The sequence below is a fragment of the Ruditapes philippinarum genome, unplaced genomic scaffold (assembly GCF_026571515.1).
Source record: "Ruditapes philippinarum isolate M1 unplaced genomic scaffold, ASM2657151v2 ctg1006_1_1_1_1, whole genome shotgun sequence".
In the NCBI taxonomy this organism is placed as follows: domain Eukaryota; kingdom Metazoa; phylum Mollusca; class Bivalvia; order Venerida; family Veneridae; genus Ruditapes; species Ruditapes philippinarum.
In genome coordinates, this window is record NW_026864870.1 from 244,302 (window position 1) to 263,191 (window position 18,890).

At 31.0% G+C, this 18,890-nt stretch overlaps 2 protein-coding genes across 2 annotated transcripts; both read right to left on the bottom strand.

Moving 5' to 3' along the window:
• Positions 1–517: 517 nt before the first annotated feature.
• Positions 518–2,494, bottom strand: LOC132727113 (uncharacterized). Its single transcript, XM_060712519.1, has 3 exons — positions 2,348–2,494; positions 1,634–1,741; positions 518–1,241 (listed from the first exon to the last, which is right to left on the bottom strand). Exons 1-3 carry the CDS (start codon positions 2,440–2,442, stop codon positions 737–739), a joined length of 708 nt encoding a protein of 235 aa, XP_060568502.1. The 5' UTR covers positions 2,443–2,494; the 3' UTR covers positions 518–736.
• A 5,375-nt stretch (positions 2,495–7,869) lies between these two features.
• LOC132727110 (uncharacterized) lies at positions 7,870–10,057 on the bottom strand. Its single transcript, XM_060712516.1, has 3 exons — positions 9,958–10,057; positions 9,248–9,354; positions 7,870–8,864 (listed from the first exon to the last, which is right to left on the bottom strand). The coding sequence occupies exons 1-3, from the start codon at positions 10,050–10,052 to the stop codon at positions 8,359–8,361; spliced, it is 708 nt and encodes a 235-aa protein (XP_060568499.1). The 5' UTR covers positions 10,053–10,057; the 3' UTR covers positions 7,870–8,358.
• Between the last annotated feature and the right edge of the window lie 8,833 nt (positions 10,058–18,890).

Here is an 18,890-nt window from a genome sequence, read left to right on the forward strand (position 1 = left end):
CAAACATGTATATACTTATACAAGAATCCGATAATCATATCAGTCAAACAATAATACACTAGCAAACTGATTTATATACAGAGCTGAATGTTACATGTACAGTTAATACAACAGTAAAATCACTCTTTGAAAGCGCCACGGATACCATCTTATGGCAGCCGTGAACACACTGATATACATTGTTCAATAGATGCGCGAAAATATGACTATTAAGAAATTATTGGTGTAGAAATATTCTCGCTGAACATGAATTCGCGGATGCGAAGATCGCGAAAATTTGAAGCCCGCGAATATTTCTACACATATATACTCCAAATAGAGAAGCAAATAAACAAAAGAGAGAGAAAAATTAAATGAGCATGGAGTTCTATAGTTTGAAAAAACATGATCAAGGTATACATATATATCTTATAAAAGATTGTGCTAAATAATGCATGAAAAATTACTAAAAGCGTTTTCATATCTATCAAGTTACTGCTAAAAAGCAAAACATACTCAATGAAATAAAGAAATATAATATAATAATTGCTGATCTACATTTTTAAAACACGTTCTTGATAATTGTTGCAATTATGTTAATCACTTGTTGTTTGGAGAAGAATAGCCATATATACTCGTCTGTCTCATTTACTGTTATTTACATGTGCTTGCTTTAAGATAGATTTCTGTGTATTATCTTAATAAACACTGTAAAAAAACTTGTTTTAATAAAGAATGGCTTATATAGTCTTACGCTTTAAACGCTTCTTTTTATAAAAATTGCCATGAAGTCAGCAGTACCAAACATGCGTCTGTCCCAGTAGTCTACAGAGGTAACCTTCGAATAGAGGAACTGTGGATATGTAGCATGTTTGTCCCACAAACAATAGGCCGGGGTCTCTGAGTTGATCACCACCAAGTAGCCAAGATCTTTTGGACACCCTGCGTATAACTTATTGATGAAGAATCGCCTGTCTTGTAAATTGTTATTGTTATGACCGTCGATTGAAAAATGATTGTATGACTGTGTTGAGGTCAGATCCGGCCAGCTGGAGGTCAATACGTTTTGTTTGGCAAACCAGGTTTTTATGTCACTATTCGTACCATCGAAAGTAACTTGTGCAACTTCTTTGTCTTCGTCGTAGAAGGCAAATTTTACGTATTTCACACCAAGCTGTGGCCAGTTATCAACAATTGGGTTACGGTAGTGCAAAGCGAGTGATCTTTTCATCGAGACAGGCTTATCAGCATTTGTTTTTGTTCCAAACAAAATAAATAAAATACGTATACTTTTGTTTTTTATTGTCGTTGGATTGTTTGTTGTTGTTGTTGTTGTTTTTTCTTCTTTCCTTTTTAAATTTACAAGATTTTTTTATGAAACGTTAACATCAACAACAACAACAACAACACTATGATTATAATTAACCATTCCAAAATGAATTATAAAACAAATCTCATAAACAAACTTAATTAAGTTATGTCGTTTATCATTGGATCAATAAAAGTGTATAAATAATGTATATTCATATCAAAAAGATGTTTAAATTTTAAATTTGTTACTGTGAAATGTATTAGTATATCAATAAATATCTTGAGTACAAATAACATGAAGATTAAGAAATCAGGTAACAGACTATTTAAAGTAAGGTGTGTACCTTTTAACCACGCGTCGTAAACGCTATCGCCATTTCCGGAAGCTGCGCGGAAAACCATTTGCCATCCTCCCTTCTCAAGGTCAGACGTTTGAAGCGCATTGTCAGTGCTGCAAAGAATTGATATCATATACACACTGTACACACACATAACATGATATGAAGCAGGTAGTATACATTATTTCTCAGTTCCTTCTTGTGTACGAATGCATAAAAACACTTATCTAATATAAGGAAATGATTTAACAGAAGAAGTAAAAATATGAATTGTAACATAATTGAAATTTAATTCAAATAGATATTAAATAATGTTTAGTAATATTTTACATGTTTTGATGTAAATACTTGTTTGTAAACAAAGGGAACGATAATTCGTACATGTATCTCTAATTTTCAACTTAAATAATAATGACTTTGTAATTCTAGATCTATAATAATGACTTTAAATTCTAGATCTATATTAACATAGTTATATTTTTCTCATTTTTAACAAATTCATTTTAGGTGATATTGTATCAGATCATCAACGCTTTAATTCATTTACGGTTTATTCTATTTGATAAATAACGAAGAATGGTATTGCCGAATCAGAAATATATATGCAATAATTGAGCTCATGCGGAATGCGTCTTTGTGAATATGCAGGTGTTAATGCACGAAAAAACGTGCATTACCCCTCTTTAAAAACATCAACATGATTATGAATATCAACTTACCTGAAAACACTTGTAGTCGGCTTGCTCTTTAGTGCAACACTCGAAACTTTAAGTACCGCTGCGAATAAACATAATATAAGCGTTGACCAATTCATCTTTGCAAGTTGTAAGAAGTTTATGAAACATCATTCGGCAAGCTCTCCTTTTTATACTGTTCTAAATGCATGTGTATCAATGACCTAGAGGTGTATCGTTCAAGGATATGAATATTGCGAATGACCAACCAACCAAAAAAAAAACATTAAATACGCGTATCGTGACGTTAATGTTAATTAATAACAATATTTTTAAATACTCTTGGAATTAATAACAATACTAGGTAAAAGAACAATTACATGGTATCAAGCGTTAGTAAACAGGACGTGCAAGAAGTAGGACACGCGATTCATCACCATTGAGTGTTAAGTCATGCAAAGAGCTTGCCCATTCTTTTATACAAATTACTTTTTTATCAACATTTACGGTACCAAATACTATATTTATATGGCCATCGAACAAAGGCAAAACAATAACTGGATGATTTGTATAAAATAAATAAACCGACAATTATTTTAAGAACTATACAATCACATGAGATAGTATGCCATTTATTTACTCGGCCTAGTCAAATTTCTTAGCTACTGTATATGTTCTATAGTAAATCAGTCCAATCCTTGATTAGTTATATACTGCCGTCATTGTTAAACATAAACACTACCCTAGTCAACTGAGAGCCGAAATATAACATGTACGCCGTCAACTTTTTCAGATGTTTATTTTATTTTTGTGACACCGATTTGATCTATTTATCTATTTATTTATTTATCTATCTATTTATTTATCAAGAATGTAATTGCCATAGAATCCAAAGGTTCTTCAATATATTTCAATATTTTATTTTTTTATATTCACTCCTCGACAAGCAGATCGAGCTATACATGTGTAGCTGAAACCAGTAACAACAACAATAATTAATTTTGGTAAGAAAGTTTGTCTACTGAACTGACTTTCCAACAAGTTCATTTGTACATGTCCCTTTTGTTTCAAGGGCAAGATGTTTGTATGCCGAATCACGGTTGATTGATGTCGGTTCTCTGTTTTAATGTGGAACAAAATATGTTTTATTTCATGATTTTAGTATCATGAATTCACGATTGCAACGTCATGATTTCAAGAATTCCGCTTCATGAATTCACGATTTGAACTTCACGATTTCAACATCACAAATTCACTAATTCAACTATATGAAATAATGAGTTCATGATTCCCACTTTATGAATTTAAATTCATGAATTCATGTTTTGAACTTTACAATTTCAATTTCACGAATTCAAAATTTCATATTCACGAAATTGAATTTGCCAAGTTCAAAACGTGAATTCGTGAAGTTGAAATCGTAAATTCGTGAAATAAAGAGTTGAAATCGTTAATTCGTGAAACTGAAATCTTGTATTCATCAGTTGAAATTGTGAATTTGTGTAGTCTGGATGTTGAAATCGTACATAAATCAAATTTAAATTATTGTGAAATCGTAAGGATGAACACGAGAATTCAAAAAGTTGAAATGACACGACCAAACGTTCATAGATAGGAGACAGAAAAGGGTAAGATATAGTTATCATGCAATGATGTTTTACATATAGTTTACTTTCAATGTTCAATGTTTATAACATATCATTATGAATATCCCAGCCTGCATATTTACAACACAAACCATGAAAGAAATACAAATGTGATAATAAATAATCATATAAACTGTCAAATCAACATGTGAAGGAAACGTAAAAAATACATTATTTGAGGCTATAAATGATCTATTGTATAAATCTCAGTAAACCTGACTGTAAAGCATTTGGTCGAGTTATAATTGTGTTAGTATCATAAGTTTACATTTGATTTTGGAAGTTATCCAATAATTATTGATATGGTTTTTGATTTATCAGCTAATTGGTTGCGATTAACCTACGTATCGTGTAAATATCTATGCGTGTACTTCTGTGTTACTTCGGCAGATACATTATGTCTCTGTTTTCCGCATCGTCAAATGCATTAAAGTTGAAATGTACAAGTGCAGCAACTGCTTTGCAGTCAGTGTATCTATGCCCTTTATTCATGTCTTTGGAATCTGCACCTACATTACCTTTAAATAAATCTAAAATACACAATCATTACACTAATAAATTGCTAGCAAGTATAGCTCAAAATTTACTGTATCAATGTAAGTTACACAGAAAATAGTTTATTCCTCGTTTAAATAAATGAACATGGGTAGAATACAAAATAAAATTTTATGAAGTATAGTGTAAAAATGCATTCACAGCCATTTCAGTGATTTTTTTTTCTCAAAGTGTCAAAATATGGTTTCAATGGACAAGAAACTATTTCATTTGCAAATGCATCGTATGAACGGAAAATTGTAACACCAAAAGCTTGGACCTTTCCAGTGATTACAGTTTTATGTAAATTGGCAAACTTGTTATCCAATTGCTACATTGAGATAATACATAGTCACTGGTTGACCTGGTTTGCACAAAAGAGCACGTGCTTATGTTTGTGATACTGTTTATGAGCAGTTGACCTAACAATGAATGGAAAAAGTGTGGCTAAATGTTCCACTACGAAAAACCGGAAAGGTCCATATTTAGAGCAACTTTTATTTGTTAAAATACCCGAGAAGTAACACGGCCGTGCCTAGATATCCCTGTCTGTTCGGTTATTGCTTAAAAACACATTTTGTGTGTTATACGTTATTGGGAATGCCACATTAATCTAGAAGTGTTTCCATTGAAATAAGTATTGATTCTACAATCTATAACATTTGTAACGATCTTTGATCATAAAGATGGTCAAGAGCACTTGAAAATCCGTCCAATTTTTCATAATGTGTTATTATTATTCCAAAAATGTTTATATAATCTAGTAAGGACAGCAATGTTATCATGAAGATTAAATTGTGTTATGTAAATCAGACATCAGTTGCGGCAAAAAACATCCATCATTGAAGATCTGATAAACGTATCATCTACGTTAGAAAAAAAAAAATTAATAAATACCCACCACTTTTTCTTACAGAAGAAACAGATTGCCCTTGTTCTCGAGCAGAATATTTCATAAATCATCGGACACAGACATCACTTCATTTATGTCATTTTGTTACCTGCTTCTAAAAGTTGTTCTAGTTTATTTTATGTCATTTTCAGGAACAGATACCACATGACTATTGGGAGCAATACCTCATATGATTTGACAGTCGTTTTTGTCATTGAATTCCCGCCCATCACTGAAAATGAAATTGAATTAGCGGTGAGAGACAAGTAGTTAGGGTCGTTTAGTTCAACCACTTGTCATAAACCGCTGTAGGTGCGTGCATCTTCGGAATTTTTTCATGAGAAAAAGCTATCCAGCTAGCTTTCGGGGCGTCGGTGGTTTTACATAGTAGCCTGTTTGTGTCTAAAATAATGTATTACTGTATTAAGGGCGACATGATGCCGTTCGCCACCAATAAAGGTGGAAAGTCGCCATATGACTATAATTGTTTTGGCGTGACGTTTAACCCAACAAACAAATGTTGTGCTCTCAAAATAACGTGAAATAGTATAAACATAAAATACAGGCGAAGATTACTAAAAAAGTATTGTACTGTTACATTATGTATTTCATAAAAAGTGTTTATTTTATTTTTTTCTTTAATTAGGCATACATGTAGACATTTGCACCATTTAAAATTTCGTGCTTTGCTTACTAGACTCAAATTGCAGTTATGTAAGAAATGTCTTTAAACTACAGAATTGATAAAACTGTGTTGTAACTGCTTATCGAAACAGTTACGTTTGAATTAATTTTAATTTAAGATTTAGTTACAAACGACATACCTATGTCAACAATACATGTTTCTTACCATAATGACTCTGAACGTACTAACAATGACAATAATATGCTAAACAAAAAATGTGTCGGTTCACGATTCACGTGTTATAGATATTCGGCCTTCTCGATCAATGAATCAAGACCTTCTTTTCAGATGGGGTTAGAAATCACGCGGCTGGCAATCCAAAGCAGCACCTGCTCTTAAACTTCTTATGAATTGATATGCGGTACCAAATTTAATATAATTTTCCATAGAGTTCCATTTTTCGCGTTGGGAAATATTGAAAACTGCCAAGGTTTTCAGACATCTGACATTTTCAGGAATCTGTAAATTATCTCATCAAATGACATTAAAAACTTTTTAAGAAGCTGTTCAGTGCTACGTTAAATGAGTAATCAGTCTACCGTGTTAGCGAAAAGGTCGGCAGCATCCATTAAACTTTATAATACATTGAACTGATATAACAAAGTCGGAAATTCTTTCAGAACATTTTGCCTAGACAAACGCACAAAATAGATAAATAGTTGACTTGCGATTTGAATGTTAGGATTCGGTAAATTTGTGATTTTCGATAAACATTATTTGTATGTTTTTATATCTTAATGCCATATTTCTCAATATAAATATCTTATTCCTCTGAAATTGTGAAACATTACCCTTTAATAATGAATACAAACATGAAACACTTTCGCTTAGACGGGTTTTTATTGATACCTTAAGGCGCAACTGAGTAATCAAGAAGGCAACAAAACGTAGTCAAGTGAATTTTATAATAAAGTGAAACAATGGCAAGGTTGTGAATATTTGTAGATATGAATACTGATAATAAAAGATACGTCATCTTCTTTGCATGACTGTGACTTTTTACTACGTTACTAAGGAATTAGTCAAAATATTGCTCTTATTATACCTATCAGACCTAAAATATCAAGAACATGTATTAGTATATCGCCATGTGCTATATATTACATATCTAAACAATACAAACAAATCATTTATCTATCTATCGTGAAAGTAGTTAATGCGAAAGGAACATTAAGAACAAATGAGACTATGAACAAGTCAGTCTATAAGCACACTGTACATGGTAAAGGTAGCACTTATTAGTTGAACAAGTTTGCTTAAGAGATGCTAATAAGAATAGATTGAAGGAGAATAAATACAATTATTCCATAGAGATCGACTGTAATAATCATAAATGTATTGATCTGACATTTACTTAATTTGCTCCAGTGACAGGTACAGCATGTGAAAGTAAATGACAGCCAGTGTATATATTGAATTCTTCACACAGATGTAAACCAAACAAAAATGATTTATATTACTTAAAATATGGGCTAGGAAGTGCGACAAAGGAAAAATAATAGAGTCAAGATGTATTCAAACTGAAAGTTCAACTTCTGTTTCTAAATTTAAAATTTCACCATTCCCATGTTAAAATAATGAATTCTGCTTAAGCCGGTGCTAAGGGATTTGAACGGTACCTTGCAGTTTTTAGTTGCGTCAATCAAAAGATAAAAAAAATGTCGTTTTGTGCGTACTCTAGGGATTCTTTGTTTTTCTCGAATTTTGTTGTAACAAGTACAAAGAAAGATAATTTTTTGTTGAGAGGAGAGTTGAGTACTCACGGCAATATATACAGAAAACTCATGTTGGTTTTAAATTTTATCTTTATTGCAAACATATACATAATTCATAAAAAAGAACTTATATACCATATAAACAAAATATAGAGAAGCAAAAAAAAAGATAAGTAAATGAGCATGGAGTTCTATAGATTGAAGTTATATTATCAAGGTATACATATATCTTATAAAAGATTGTATATTATCATCTAAATCATGCATGAGAATCTACTTATGATAGCATTTAAATATCTATCGTAACTGCCAAAAATCAAAACATACTCAAATGAAGTTATAAAATACAATAACTGCTGGTCTACATTTTTTCAAACATCGTTCTTGATAAGTGTCGCAATAATGTTAATTACTTGTTTTGAGAAGAAAAGCCATATATAATCTTTTGTGTTATACTTGTTCCTTTAAAATGACCATATAATCAACTGGCTTGCGCTTGTTTTAATATAGATATTCGTATAGCATCGTCATAAACTCTGTAAATAAATTGATGTAAAAAAGAATGGCATATATAGTCTAACGCTTTAAACGCTTCTTTTTATAAAAATTGCCATGAAGTCTGCAGTACCAAACATGCGTCTGTCCCAGTAGTCTACAGAGGTAACCTTGGAATAGAGGAACTGTGGATATGTAGCATGATTGTCCCACAAACAATAGGCCGGGGTCTTTGAGTTGATCACCACCAAGTAGCCGAGATCTTCTGGACATCCATTGTATATCTTATTGATGAGGAATCGCCTGTCGACTCGACTAGCATTCTTATGACCGTCGATAGAAAATTTATTGTATGACTGTGTTGAGGTCAGATCCGGCCAGCTGGAGGTCAATACGTTTTGTTTGGCAAACCAGGTTTTTATGTCACTATTCGCACCATCGAAAATAACGTGTGCAACTTCTTTGTCTTCGTCGTAGAAGGCAAATTTTACGTATTTCACACCAAGCTGTGGCCAGTTATCAACAATTGGGTTACGGTAGTGCAAAGCGAGTGATCTTTTCATCGAGACGGGCTTATCAGCATTTGTCTTTGTTCCTAACAAAATAAATAAAATACGTATACTTTATGTTTTTTATTGTCGTTGGATTGTTTGTTGTTGTTGTTGTTTTTTCTTCTTTCCTTTTTAAATTTACAAGATTTTTTTATGAAACAATAACATCAACAACAACAACAACAACACTATGATTATAATTAACCATTCCAAAATGAATTATAAAACAAATCTCATAAACAAACTAAATTAAGTTATGTCGTTTATCATTGGATCAATAAAAGTGAATGTATATTCATATCAAAAAGATGTTTAAATTTTAAATTTGTTACTGTGAAATGTATTAGTATATCAATAAATATCTTGAGTACAAATAACATGAAGATTAAGAAATCAGGTAACAGACTATTTAAAGTAAGGTGTGTACCTTTTAACCACGCGTCGTAAACGCTATCGCCATTTCCGGAAGCTGCGCAGAAAACCATTTGCCATCCTCCTTTCTCAAGGTCAGACATTTGAAGCGCATTATCAGTGCTGCAAAGAATTTATATAATATATACAATGTACACACACATAACATGATATGAAGCAGGTAGTATACAGTATTACTCAGTTCCTTCTTGTGTACGAATGCATAAAAACACTAATCTAATATAAATTATATAATTAAGGAAATGATTTAACATAAGTAGTAAAAATATGATATTGAAACACAATTGAAATTTAATTCAAATAGATATTAAATAATGTTCAGTAATATTTTACAGTTTTTATGTAAATACTTGTGTGCAAACAAAGAGAAAGAGAATTCGAAAATATATTTTTATTTTTCAAATTAATTAATAATGACTTTGTTATTCTAGATCTATATTACCATAATTATATTTTATCATTTGAAATAAATTTATTTTAAGTGATATTGTATCAGATCATCAATGATGTAATTCATTACCGGTTTATTCTATATGATCAATAACGAACCACGGTATCACCGAATCAGACATAAAATGCAAGACTGGAGCAAATGCGGGCTCGGGCATTAAATACGGTCATGTAAATCTGCAGATGTTAATGCACGAAAAAAAAGTGAATTAAGCTACTTTAAAAACATCAACATGATAATGAATATCAACTTACCTGAAAACACCTGTAGATGGTTTGCTATTTAGTGCAACACTCGAAACTTCAAATACCGCTGCGAATAAACACAATATAAGCGTTGACCAATTCATCTTTGCAAGCTGAAAGGGATTTATGAAGCAGCATTCGGAAATCTCTCCTTTTTATACTCTTCTAGATGAATGTATGTCAATGACCTCGAGGTGTACCGGTCAAGGATATGAATATTGCCAAAAACAAAAACATAATGATCAATCAACGTCAGGCAAAGTCGTTATTTTTTAATTTTTTTTGATAAGGTCATTATTCTGCTAAAGTTTATTTGATCAAAGCAGCATACCACCAGAATCATACTTATTTTCATTAAAATTTTGAAAATGTATTTAACCCATTACTGCATGAGCATTTTGTGAAAAATGGCTTATTTTCATTGAAAAGTCTCCCGTTACAAGTTCAAATTGCTATAAAACTGTAAGAACTGCTTTAATACTAATCAAACTTGGCACAAATGTTGATTGTAACGACGTGCTCAGTCTTATATTTCCTGTTTCCATGGCAACCAGGGGAGATCTCAAAATATTTTGTGAAGGAAACAAGGAAAGTTATTTTCAGGTTTCAAACGGCTCTTTCATTCCACATAAATTATCAAAATGATGTCAAATATTAAAAAATAGCCCTTACTGCGTTAGTCACCCAAAATAAAATAAGAAAAAGCTATATAATCCAAAATCAGTCAATAATCGAACATTATATTTAACTCATTACTTGAATCTTGAATCATTTTGGTTTTCCTCACAGACTACATTTTTCTCAAGGTTTATTTTTCTTGAACTATAAGCGTGAAGCTTAAAATTAAGAAGCGTTAACTATCGAACGTAACGTAGTGTTAGTGATTCTACGCGAACTACTGATGTGTTTCTTATGTTTTATATCCTGTCATTTTCCTTTCTCTACATTTTCACATTGTGCCAGAAACTTACATTCAGCATTCAGTTTGATAACTTTATCATGTATCTGCATGAACTTATTTCAGTCTTTTAACTTACCGATGTTTTTGCATGTTAGCATGTAAGAGAAAGCCCTCAGAAAGGAGAACACTGTAAACATAACAAAAAAGAAAACTAGGAGAGTGCGGTTTGTTTTTATCTTGTTTTATTTTTTTATTCATTTTCATCTTCTCTGATTTTGTACTTGTTATTGTTCTTGTTCTGATTCCACAGGAATTGCCGATAACGCATAGTTTTAAGTTAACAACTCGTCGATATACGTAACAGAAGACTTATTAAGTTTAATATTGCTTTATGTGTTGCTTTTTCTAACATGAATTATCTTTAACTGGCAGATTTAATTCTTTTCTCTCTTTCCATTTTTACCATGCTTTACTGAGAAAGGTAATTGTAATTATTATGGAGTAACAATCTATTCGTTAGCATCTTAACCTTTGCATCAATTTAGAATAAAGATGGCAGCGAATCTATCATTAACGAGAAACTAACAATAACGCACACTCGGCCTTTTTGAAAACGGAAAAAAACTGAAATAAAATACGCGTACCGATACGTTAATGTTAATTAGAACGTTTTTAAATATACTTCGGAATTAAAAACAATACTTGGTAAACGAACCATTCATGATATCAAGCGTCAGTTAACAGGACGTGCAAGAAGTAGGACAGCAAGAAGCAGGACACGCGATTCGTCAGTTTTGAGTGGTATGTGATGCAAATAGATTTTTATCAGTCTTTCCGGAACCATAAACTATATTTATTTGGTCGCCGAACAAAAGTAAAACAATAACTATTTACTTTGTATAAAAGAAATAAACCAAAATAACTATATAATCATATGATATATAATATGCTATTTATCTATTAAGCCTAGTCAAATTTCATAGTATATGTTCTTGTTAAAATCTCACACAACGCTTGAATTGATAGATCCCTACCCTGATCTGTTATTTTAATAACAATATAAACTACCACACATTTTTGATAACTAATATGTTATAATGACATTCTAAATAGTTCCACCATGGGCTGGATTAGTTATTAAAGCTCGTGTATCTACTAAATTAATAATTAGAATTAGGCAGGTCTGAGATCTATTTTAAGGGCCTACTATCAATAAACATTTAAAAAGTCCGGTTTTCAAAATCATTATGAAAGATATGATTAACTAACAGCAAGATAAAAGAACAAAGGGCTTGCATGTTTGTTTGCAACAAAAATACAGTTATACGCTTTGCAAAAAATAAGTATTGTATCCTTTTTTGACGAAAAATATCGTTTCAGTATTGCAAGTCAAGTGTTTAAATGTGTGGCTATAACCGTGATTAGGCGTAGATTTCCCCCAAAGTATTGTATTGCTGAGAGAGCAATCTACTAACAACAAATGCTAAAGAAAAATGGCAATATCAGTTTTAGTGGAATTCCTTCCGTTGATTCCCTAAATTTATACTATAGTCTGATTTTATTGACCTGTCAATTATGAATACATTATAGCACTCATTTAAATATTCGATCCCACTTCGGTTTGGTCCGTGTAGTTTACGAGAATTAATGTATATTAGTATATGAGTATATTAGTCATGGATTGAAAGTCACGCCAGCTAAATGTGAAAGTTTTCGTTAATTCACAATAGCACAGTCGGTTACGAGAATGCCTGATAATTGAGAGGTCTGTGGTTCGATCCTTACTGTTGCCATTGTTTTAAGCCTACTAGTACTATTTCTTTATTTTTGCAGTATATTTTAAGGGAACAGATTTGTTGTGTGTTTTACGGCATTGAAAAGACATTTATTGATTTTAATCCGTTTTAATCTTAAGCATGAATTCTTAAAATATGTATGTCATTTCAAAAGAGTATAAACATAACAAAATTAAGTAAAACATAATAAAACAAAACGAACGACATAAAAAATAATGATATATAGCTTCAATAATTTTGAAAGTATTAATAAGAAAAAAAAACATTGACCAACACGGTCTCGAACTTAAAACACGTGTGGCACGTAGATTATTAACTCGTGCTTTACCCTATTGCACTATAACGCTGAGTACACTTAGTTTATAAATACATATTAAATTAAATTGCATCCTACAGCGGACATCCCACGGAACTTACCGGAAATCTACCGAAGATTAATATACTGTGTGCATTGACCGTGTAAACAGTATGTAATTGACAGGTTAATAAAACAAATAATAATATGTATTGGCACTTCGGTTGTGAGTGTTTCATAATTTTCTTTTCAGTTCTTTACAGACTTAGACTGAAAATGCAGTCTTTGTTTAACGTGTATATGACTCAAGAATCAAGAAATTGTTATCGATAGGAAACGTATACTTACAATTTGATTACCAAATATATATTCAAGATTGTTCAAATGTTAGGGGGAAAAAGAATGCCGAATTTTGTGTATCTCCGTCGCGTTATAGCCTCTTTAAAATTTGAGTCATAGCATCTACTTCAAAATAATAAGCATTTCTGTTTTTATTAATCATTATAAAGTTAAAAGAAATATGCTCAGCATTTGATCGATGTCCTGTGTTGCTGGTCTTGTAGGGGTTGCGTGCATTGAACGCCGCCCTTCCTTGTTTATCTTGCTTTTAAGGTTTTTTTTCAAGTTGAGCGATCGAAAAGCGTTGCAAAACATTTCATTGTTGTAACATTTTACACAATATTAAACATGATTATGAAAATAAACATGATGAGGGAATGATCTAACAATTTCCGCACCCACATCAAATCGTACACACATTTTGAAAAAGGATTTCCAGTCCCGTTTGCTAAATAAACTCAGCAGAACTTTAATGCTCAATGACTAGATGATAAGGCAAGAGCATAGTATATTGAATGAGCCGTAGCATGTGCAAGAAATAATTAAAATGGTCCGATAAGAGGCAGGGTTGTGTTGTGGAAGATGATAATTATGCAACTATGATTTACATATGAAGAAGATTCAGAGCTTGTTTACAGTGTATTCAAATTAACACAATATTTTTGTTGTATCCCAGATTGCATATTTACAATGCAAAAATACCCACAAACATTAAAACAAGTTAAAAAATAAATTTTGAATAAGTGATAATAATTTATTATATAAACAGTCATGTGAAGTGGTGAGGGAAACGTGAAAAAAACTTTGTGGTGTTATAAGATTAATGCTTTTAAATTGATCTAAACTATTATTTGCAAATGGATCTTAATGGCGTTTGTGCACCAAAAGCAATATTTAGTGCACCTTTCACCTGTTTAAACTCCCAAAAAGTTCAATGTGCCAAGATGGTGCATAGCTATGCTTTTTCTATATACCTTGGTTAATGATTAAACAACAGTATGTTACCTTCTTTCCGCCATAAGGAATAACACATTTATCAAGAAGTGCTTTCCTTTAATTAAGTAGACCGGTAATTGATTCTACAATGTCGACCTTTTGTACGATCTGTGATTACAAAGATGGTCAAGAGCACTTGAGAGTTCGTCCAATTTTTCATACGGTGCAATTATTTTTCAAAAGAAAAGGTTAACATTACCCAGAGGTACGTTCAACAACGTAAGCGTTCACAGCGACACTGAGCAATTGTAAAGATATAAACAACTCCGGCAGTGAACATTAATCATGGATGATCAGATTAACCATCTTAACATCGACGTTGCAAAAAGGAACGAGAGTGCTCTCTTTCTCGACATTGCCTAAAGACATTTCATCACCTCACTTATGTTATTTGTAAAATTTATGCAAGTTTGTATAATTTAAAAAAGATTAGGTTTGTTTTATAAGTCCAAATAATAATGCAAATTTCATCAGTCTGGAAATAAGGTGACGTTGTGTAAAGCAAACAGATATCATGCATTCGAGTTCGGTTCGCATTTTTGTCCGAATAATACAAGAGTTTGAGGTATATATTACTCCGCCAATTTAATGATATACAATTAATGACTTATTGCCATACAAACTTCAAAAAATATGTGCCAAGAAAACAGGCTTATCTCTTCACTATACGAGTGTGTGCGTAGTTTTGATGTCCACACAAGCGTTATCCTCAGTTTTAACATTATTGAATGTTAATGTAAAATTCACAAGATGCACTGATTAGTTTTAGCATACCGTTGTCTCTGTAGAGGCTGTTTATTTAACACTTAGGTCAATGCTCTTCAAACAAGCTGGTTCGTAATTTGTAATACGAAATACACCGATCATTGCTATTAACTGCGTGCATTAAAGACACTTGCCTCCTGATGGCAATATGGAAATAAATGAAATATAATATAAATTGATCTGCGGTAACACTTTTGGTCACTTAATATAAGTTTACATAAAGGACCAGTTGTCTTGGGAAATATTGAAAACTGCCACGGTTTTCATACATCTGAAAATTTCAGGAATCTGTAAATTATTCATCAAATGACAAAAAAAACTTTTCAAGAATCTGTTCAGTGCTACGAATGAACTATTGAGTTTGCTACTTCCAGTTAAACAAGTAATCAGACTACTATGTTCATGAATAGGTCGGCAGCATCCATCAAACTTAAGAAAACATTGCACTGAAATAACAATATCGGATAATGAAACGCTTTCAGAACATTTGCCTAGACAAGTGTACAAAATAGATGACAGACAACTATATGTCATTTGAACATTTTAAAACATTTTTGTTTTCTACAGTAGAATAAATAATTGCACGATTAATGAAGATTTTTTTATCTTTAGAAAAATATCCGTTTGTTAGAATAGAGTAGCATACCACATTGCTTGATTTTTATGACCTATTAAAGTGTACATGTAAAAAGGGTAAGGAACCGATATGAAAAATTAAGACTAATTAAGTCATAAAGATATATACATTTTGTAACCTCTAGGTTATTGACATACATGCATTTATATATCCTTTTTATACTTTTCTAAGTGCATGTATGTCAATAACCTAGAGTTGTGCCGTTCAAGGAAAAGAATATTGCGAAAGTAAAAAAAAACAACAACAAAAAATACGATTTGATTTACGATATCAAAGGCAGTAAACTTGTTTTTTTTCTGTTTAATATGATCTTTCGACTTTGGACAAAGTCGTTTTTGTAATTAGGTTATTATCCTGCTAGAGTGTATTGGATTAAAGCAGCATACCTCCAGATTCATACTCATTTTCATAAAGCTCTTGAAAATTTATTTCAGCAAGTGAAATATTATGAAGAACAAAGAAAAGTAATTTTCAGATTTCAAACGGCTCTTTCAATCCACGTTCATTACCAAAAAGATGTCAAAATGTTTAAAAAAAACCTTACTGCGTAAGTTACGCAGTAGAAATATAAAAATATACGTATATACTCCAAAACTAGTGATTAATCGAACATTATTTCTTAATTATTACTTCACTATGATATATATATTGTGTAAACAATTACTTGAATCTGAAATCTTTTTTTTTTGTTTTTTTTTTGTTTTTTTTTTGTAATTTTTTAATTTACACCTTTTCAAGGCTGATTTTCTTTTTCATATTTTGGCTCATCTATAGGCGTGTAGCTTTAAATTGAGAAACGTTAACTTGCTGTCAAACGAAATGAAAATTTTACAAGTCTACGCGAACAACTAATTTGTTTCTTATGGTTTATTTCTTGTCGTGTTCTTTTCTCTACATTTTCACATTGTGCCCGAAACTTTTAATTTAAGTATTCAATTTGATAATTTTATCATGTATAAGCATTGACTTTTTAACTCTTTTAACTTACAGACGTTTTAAGTTACACATGTAAGACATGTTCCTAAGAAAGGAGAATAACATAAACAAAGTAACACAGTAAAACATGAGAAAGTAGTTCGTGTTTTTTTTCTTTTTTAATAGATTTTATATTCACTGCCGATCGTGATTGTATAGAAATAGATTTAATTAATTAATTTGCTTTTTTAAAATTTGTTTCACGATTTAAAAGATAGTTTTTAAGTTATCATCTCGTCGATATAGTTAAAAGTATAATTATTAAGTTTAACGTTGCTTTATATGTTCCTTATCTAAATTATTGAATATAAATTATGTTTAACTGGCAGATTAAATTCTTTTTTCTATTTCCAGTTTTACCCTACGTATAGCTCTTTTTGTTTGACAGAAAGGTAAGTGTAATTATTATTGTGTAATAATCTATCCGTTACGAGTTTATCTTTGCATCAACTAAGAATTAAGTTAAAAGCGATTTACCATTAACGTGAAAATAACAATTACGCACACTCGGCCTTTGTTTAAAGCGGGAAAAAAACATATCTATCAAATACCGACATAAAATAAGCGTACCGTTACGTTCACGTTAATAACAACATTTTAACTACACTTTGGGGCTAAAAAGAATACTTGGTAAACGCACAATTCATGGTAAACAGGATATGTAAAAAGTAGGACACGCGATTCGTCATCATTGAATGGTAAGTGATGCAAATAGATTGCCAATTACTTTTTATCAACATACACGGAACCTAAAACTATGTTCATATGGCCATCGAACAAAAATAAATTTAAACAATAACTAGTTAATTCGTATTAAAGAAATTAACAGAAATTTAAAGAACTATATAATCATATGAGATAATATGCTATTTATTTTTAAAGCCTTATCAGTTTTCATAGTAAATGTTCTACATATATAAAAAAAGTCACTGTTGATGCTTAAATCCTTGATCAATTATTAACTGTCTTCCATGCTAAACAGTAACCCTTCCTAAGTCAAATGATGCCAAAACTATATTATGTTCGCCGTCTAATTTTTAAGATATTTCTATATCGTTATAACACTAATAAAATTTATTTATTTATTTATTTCATTTATTTTTTTTATTTATTTATTTATTTATTTATTTATTTCCATAGGACCAGACATTATTCGCGAGATATTCATGTATAATATAGCTTAAATAAATAACAACAACAACAACAGCAACAATTAAGTTTTATCATTTTTTAGAAGATAATTTGTCTACTGAACTTAATTGCAAATTCATTTGTAGCAGTAATGGATTCTATTCGAAAGACCCTTTTTCACCTATCGTTCATTTTATTTTAAGGTTGCCAAATCATAAATGTCTTTTCCATTGCCTTATTGTAAACAAAAAAAATCAAAAACTAATTGATTCGCATAAAACTAATGTTCACATGACTATCCATATACACATGTACATGTATAACCAATGAATGATGAGCGCCAAAAGTTCGCACGACGCTTTAAAAGGGCCTCCTTTCAACAAACAGTTTAATAAAATTCCCATTTTATATTGAAGAATATAGTTTTCTAACAACAAGAAAAAAAAACGACAATAACAAAGGTCTTGCAGCTTGTAAGCAAGTAATTCAGATATACGATATGCACAAAGCAAATTATGTATCCTTTTTTACAAAAAATGTCCTAATAGCACTGCAAGCAAACATGTCGTTCGTCATTTTAGTGAAATAAAACATAATTATTTGAATATGTGACAATAGCCATGATTAAGTGAAGATTTTCCCCAACATGGTGGTTTTCATGAGATAGCAATCTTATAATAAATGTTGAAGTATCAGTATTAGAGAGGTATCTCTTATTTTATTTTATACTCTAAATATATAAAAATTGAGTCAAAGCATGACCATCAGAATAATTAGAATATTTCATTATTATAAAATTGATTATAATGAAGTAAAAAAAAAATAACAAGTTTCACATGACTTGAAGCATTTTAGAGGGAGTGGGTAAATTTACATAATTATGAATTGATGAATTGCCTTAATGGAACGCCACTGAAGTCAAAAAGCATAAACATGGATGGCATTCTAACAAAGATCACGTGAAACATCAAAAAAGGAAAATAAAAAACCCACACAAAACAAAACAAACAAAAAACAAACACAAAAAAAAATTGCAAAAATTGTAAAAGAATATATTTAATAAAATATAATAAAATGCATCACAACACTTTTCACACAAAAGCGTTG